The 5,739-nt window shown below is 46.3% G+C and overlaps 1 protein-coding gene and 1 long non-coding RNA gene across 5 annotated transcripts in view; one reads left to right on the top strand and one right to left on the bottom strand.

Moving 5' to 3' along the window:
- LOC111813846 overlaps positions 1 to 2,009 on the bottom strand; it is a 25,073-nt gene extending 23,064 nt beyond the window's left edge. For both annotated transcript variants that reach the window (XR_002818988.1, XR_002818987.1), the window contains exon 1: positions 1,819 to 2,009. This is a non-coding gene — a long non-coding RNA (uncharacterized LOC111813846). The remainder of the gene's footprint in view (positions 1 to 1,818) is intronic.
- Positions 2,010 to 2,255: 246 nt separating this feature from the next.
- Positions 2,256 to 5,739, top strand: part of CUNH5orf52 (chromosome unknown C5orf52 homolog) — a 13,199-nt gene continuing 9,715 nt past the window's right edge. For 2 of the 3 annotated variants that reach the window (XM_023705852.1, XM_004645559.2), the window contains exon 1: positions 2,256 to 2,577. In XM_023705852.1, the coding sequence (XP_023561620.1) occupies positions 2,312 to 2,577 (266 nt within the window). In that variant the 5' untranslated portion in view covers positions 2,256 to 2,311. The remainder of the gene's footprint in view (positions 2,578 to 5,739) is intronic. The other variant, XM_023705853.1, reaches the window with a different exon arrangement.

The raw sequence follows: 5,739 nt of genomic DNA, 5'->3' as shown, positions 1-5,739 counted from the left end.
AGATTAGTTTATGATGGCCATCCATAGAAGCAGATGAGGAAGCATGCTGAGGGTGTCTGCACAGTGCAGACTGAAGGCTTCAGTCTAAGGTCTTTGGTTCACTGTAATGATCCATGCACATCTATATCAGATGGTCTGCAATGGAAGGCTAACAAGCTTACCCCAGAAGGCTGAAAGATCCAAGGTGGAAGCCGAAGAGTCTGCACTAGAAGCCAGGAGACACCCAAGCTGGAGGCAAAGACTAGAGCTCCTCCGAAGAATGGAAGCCCGTCTATCCTTCCTCATTTCCCTTTTATATCATCTAGGTCGATCTTCTATACCCTAGGTTGTGGAACTGCTGAGATGCTTTACTTAAGCTTCTAAACTTCTCAAAATGACACAATCAACCAACCACTACACCCAGCATTTGGGAAGCTGAAGCAAGAGGACCGGTACGAATTTGATGCTAGCCTAAAGTACACAGCAAAACCATGCCTCAAAAAAGAAAAAACCTATCTGTGACCCGGCTACCACCAGCTTTCTTTTTGGCGTCTCCATTTTCTCTCTTTTTTTTAAATTTTAAGACAGGGTCTCAAATAAAAGTGCAGGCTAGCCTTAAACTCATGGTGATTCTCCTGCCTGAGCCTCTCAAGTGCTGGCATTCCAAGTGTGTACTACCACTCTGAAGTTTCTCCACTTTCTAACTGCTCTCATCTAGACTGAGCCACGGATAGTTCCTAATGGTCATGCCTCCTCTCTGGCCAGGAGCCTCTGTCTCTGCTGTACTCTAAGCCTAGAACCCCCTTTTCTTACTGGATCCTGATCTGCTCCACTCAGCAAAGGACTGTGGAAGTCCGAAGAGTCTTTGTACCTTACGTTGAGTCATTTTCTCAATGGAAACCTCCCCGGAGCACACTCCTTCCCCACATTTAGTCAGTCCCTACCCCATGCCTCGCCCCCGTGCTAGAGATTGAACCTACATCCTTGCACACACTAGACAAGCACTTCAACGTCCTTGATCAAGTCTCTTTTCCAGGTTTTTGCAACCTAATGTTCTGTCCTTCCAAACGCTTACTGAAGATGTAGTTTAGCTATGAGCTGTCTATTTGATAAATATCTGTCTCAGGAGACTGTGAGCACATTGGGAATAATACATGTTTATGCTCACTCAATGTGTCACCCACCAGTACCAGCTTGTGGCTCCACAAGTAAGTGTTTGATGAATGTTTGTTTGTGTTTGAGACAGTCTCACAATGTAGCTCAGGACAATATCAAACTTGCAGCCAGCTCTTGCCTTCGCTACTTGAGTGCTGGTGTAGATACTGCTCTTGAGGTAGGATAATTACAGGAAGAGTCACACTCTTGGTAGAAAAAGGAGTATTTATCAGGTACTGTAGTAAGTGTCAAAGATATTGGAATGTACAAGCCTTTTTTTCTAACAAAGTTTAAAGCCTAGTGAAAGCGGGGAGATAAGACATTAAATAAATAATTAGAACAAAATAGACCTAGAAAAATGTTATGTAAAAATTATGGGCTTTTTTTTTTTCTTTCCTTTTTAAAGCAATGGAGATCTAACCCAGAGCCTTGCTCTTGCTAAAGAAGTTAAAATGCAAGACGCTGTTGGTACGAAGAGTAAAGGGATTCTTCCAGGCTAGAGTAGCAAGATTACCTTAGGAAATGGTACACATCTGGAGAACAGCTCCACAAGAGGGAAAAAGGTGCAGAAGCTGCAACTCAGCAACAGCAACAAAGCTGCTCTTTCTGGTCTCCAATAACGGTATGCGGGGAAATTCAGCAAACACTGAGCGTATAGTTGGTGAAATCAAGAGCCCATCCTACCTTTCTCCCGCAGGAGGACAGAGCGGCTTGTGTTGAAGAAGCAGCTGCAAAGGCCCAGGCAAAGGTCGCCAGGGAAGAGTTCAGTCGGTACCCCCGCGCCATAATCCCCACCCAGTCAGCGCTCTGGTTTCCATAGCAGTGTTTTCTCCTCCGGGAAGAAAACAGGCTGTACAGGATCTTCGGAGAAATCGAAGCTTGTAAGCCCCAGCGCAGCAACGCTGGGGTAACGAGGTAACTCACCCCACCATCGCGCCCGGTACCACTACTGACTCTCCAAACTACGCCAGCCCGCCCGTCCCTTCTCCATGGCGACGACGCTCCCAGTCAAACCAAGGCGGCCCCCGAGGGACAAACTGCAGAGTTCGCGGCCTCCCGGCTGCGCGCGCACAGCTTTTCCCCAGGCCCCGCCCTTCCGGTGTCTCCTAGGTAACCAGCAGAGCGCAGCTGGGGGTTACCTCTGCGTTCTCTCCGCGTCAGCGGGCTCGCACTCGCCATGCTTCCCAAGCTGGCTCCTGTTGCGGAGCAGTCCTGTAGCGTGGAGGACCCGGCCGCACAGCCATGTAGGCCCTCGGTCAAATGGGATCTGGAGTCGTCCACAGATTATGAGATCGTAGGCAAGGCGACCACGAGCTCTGCCGTCGCCAGCAGCTCGGACTTCCGGCGTGACAGGTTCGAGCGGCGGCAGGAAGTCAATGCAGGGTCCGGCCCGCAGGTCATTTTCCTGCCGCCGCGGACGGCGTACCACCCGGTGCTATTCAGGTGCGGCCCGGGCCTCCGGAGCGTTCGTCAGGCCCTTCAGTCTCTCGTCAGACCTGCGATCTCTCGGCCGAGCGAACCCGTAGTTTCGGAGCCCAACCCCTAGTCTCCCAGGGACTCTCGGTTTTTCACAAAACTGGTCCCAGTTCCTTCCCAGTCCAGCTTTTGGGCCGACTTCTTGAAGAAGCCGGGAATTGCCATCTCCATCGCGCGTTTCAGTCCACCGGTCTCAGCGCTCTGCGGGAGGGGCCAGACCCGCCCTACACCCGTTTTCTTATCCTGCTCATTTCTCAATGGCTCAGGAAAAAAAAAAAAAAAAAACTCAATTTCTTCTGCTTCCCCCATGTCCTCACAAACCCCAGTTTCCCCCACTTCCTTCCATTCTTCCTACAGAAGACTCGTGCTGTAAAGTGATTTGATTCAAAATGATGTTTGTAGTTTATTTTTTGGATGCAGGGTCTCCTATGCAGTTCAGGAAGGCTTTCAGCAAGCGTTGTGGCCCTGGCTGGTCTCAAACTTGCACCACCATGCATGGCAAAATGGTCAGAATTATAATTTCTTATTTGAAAGGGAATATTTCCAGTAGTCACCTCCACATTCCAAACTTTATAAATTTGTCTTTGTCTTTTAAAATCTTTCACTGTTGTTGTTGTTGTTGTTGGAGACTGGGTCATGCTGTTAGTGCAGGCTGGCCTTGCTCTCACTATGTAGCCCAGTCGGGCCTTGAACCCGCTGTGATCTTCCTGCCTCAGTTTCCTGGGTGCTGGGATTACAGGCATGCGCCACCACTCCATGCTTTTTTTTTTTAATTAAAAGAGAAATAGGATTTGAGGACCTTTGTGTGTATGAACCTTGACCTCTGAACTAACCTTGCCCATTAGCTCCTTTCTGCTGTGTTGTCTTGCACTGAAGTGAGAAAAACGGCAGTGGGTGGTTGGAAGTGTTTGGGTGTTCATACTAGTTTATAAATATAAACACATTTACAGGAGTACTGGTTGAAATGAAATAGAAACAAATTTCTGATCCTTTGAAATGTTATATCCTTTCAACATGCCTTTTTTGTTCTACTTATAAAACTAGTGAGCCAGTGGCACACACCTGTAATTTTCTGGAAGGCTAGGGCAAAAGAATTGAAGTTTGAGCTCAGCCTGGGCAGCTAAGCAATTTAGCTAGAACTTGTTTCAAAGTAATAAATAAATAAATAAATAAATAAATAAATAAATAAATAAATGGCTGGGAGTGTAGTTTAGTGCAAAGGCCCTGGTTTCGGTCCCCAGTATGGCCAAAAGAAGGAAGGGGGGGAGAAGGATACTTATAGACAACTCAAAGGAGACAGGTAAAGTGAGTGACCCGAGATGACCATTGTTAACATTTTGATGTGTATTATTCCTGGTCCATTCATATTTATACTTTTAAAACCATAAATTACAAAACTTTATTTTTCTGTACTTAGGACAGGGTCTGTAGGGTCTCACTACAGAGATAAGTGATTCTTCTGTTTTCAGCCTCCCAGATGCTGGGATTACAGGCGCATACCATCAGGCCCAGTCTCAATAGCCGTCTCAGCGTGCCCCGCGTGCAGGGCCGGCATGGCACTTCTGGGATCGAACCTGGGCACTGCACTCTGCCTAAGCAAGTGCTTTAGTCTGCTATCAGGCCGACCCCTTATTTATTTATTTATTTATTTATTTATTTATTTTGGTGGTACCAGGGATCAAACTCAGGACCTTGTGCTTGCTAGGCAAGTACTTATTCCACTAGCTATCTCCCTGGTCCCAAAAATTTATTGTTTAGCAATTAAATTTTCCTCCATCTAATATATCAGTTTTATATGCAGTCATGTATTTTATTATATAGTTTATCAAGTTTTTCACTTGTCACATTGTTATACATTTACTTTCCGTAATCTCGAAAGAATATATGACTTACCCCCTTTAGAGACAGAGTCCTGTAGTACAGGTTGGCATTGAGCTCAGGAGGATCCTTTTGTTATAGCCTCTGGAGCACTGGGATCAGGCCTCTTCCACTACACTTGGTTTAAAGATACATATTAAACAACTTAATGCTGTAACCAAAATATTAAGGTGAAAAACTCAGTGACTGGCAATATTCATGGTGGGTCAATTTCTCACTTTGTCCAAAATACTCCCTTTTTAAGCCTAAAATACCTAAAGTGCTGACGAGATAGCTCAGAGGACTGAGCACCTGCTTAGGCAAGCACAGGGACTAGGGTTCAATCCCTGGTCCTGCATGCCACACCAGCCCCGCCCCGGGGGCATGCTGAGCCAGCAGCCACTGAGTCCAGGCTTGGTGGCGCACACCTGTAATCCCAGTGCTGGGGAGGCTGAAAACAGGAGGATCACTACAAGTCTGATCTGTGTAGTGAGACCCTGTGCCAAATACATACATAAATAAACCTAGAGCACCTAGCTCTATTTTATCCCACTCCTTTCCTTCCTTCCTTTTTTCCTTGCCCTCTCCCTCCCTCCTTTCTCCTTTCTTTCCTAAGATAGGGCCTCACTCTGTAGTTTTGAGCTCACCAGGTGGCTCTTGAATTTACAGCAGTCTTCCCGCCTCCCAAGCATTGCCTTTATAGGCCTGTGCTACCACATCCAGCTTTAAACTTTCTTATAGTCTACCCCTCCTTATACAGATTAATGGATTTCATTTTGGCGGGTTGATATCTGTACATAATGTATTCTGATCATTTTTAACTCTGTTCCCCTCCTTGCCCTACCATTACCCCTGGTTCCGTATATGGGGACGAGTTCCATGCACACATTTTGTTCACATCCAGCTGTTTTTAGTTACTTTTTTCATAGCTGACACATAGTATCTGATACCATAATTTAAAAGAAGAAAGGTTTATTTTGGCTCACAATTTGTAGAGCTTTCAGTCCTTAGTTGGCTGGCTTCAAGGCAGGATAGCATGACAGAGAAGAAGCGTTCTTCCTTAATTTCGGGTGTTGGGTATTTCATCCAAGCAATGAGAGAAAAGTGCCTGAGACATCTCCAAGCAGCCATCACTCCAGCTATAACCCATCTGTGACTTAATTATGATGAGTGTCACTCACGATTCAGTCACCTCCCAAAAGCCCCACCTAGGAGCACAGGAGGCTTGGGGAACATCTGGACGTCAACCATAACATCATCCTTCCTGTTATC

Source organism: Octodon degus, unplaced genomic scaffold (assembly GCF_000260255.1).
Source record: "Octodon degus isolate 3935 unplaced genomic scaffold, OctDeg1.0 scaffold00230, whole genome shotgun sequence".
Classification (NCBI taxonomy): Eukaryota; Metazoa; Chordata; class Mammalia; order Rodentia; family Octodontidae; genus Octodon; species Octodon degus.
The sequence above is the reverse complement of the archived record's forward strand: the minus strand, read 5'-3'. Positions and strand labels throughout refer to the sequence as shown.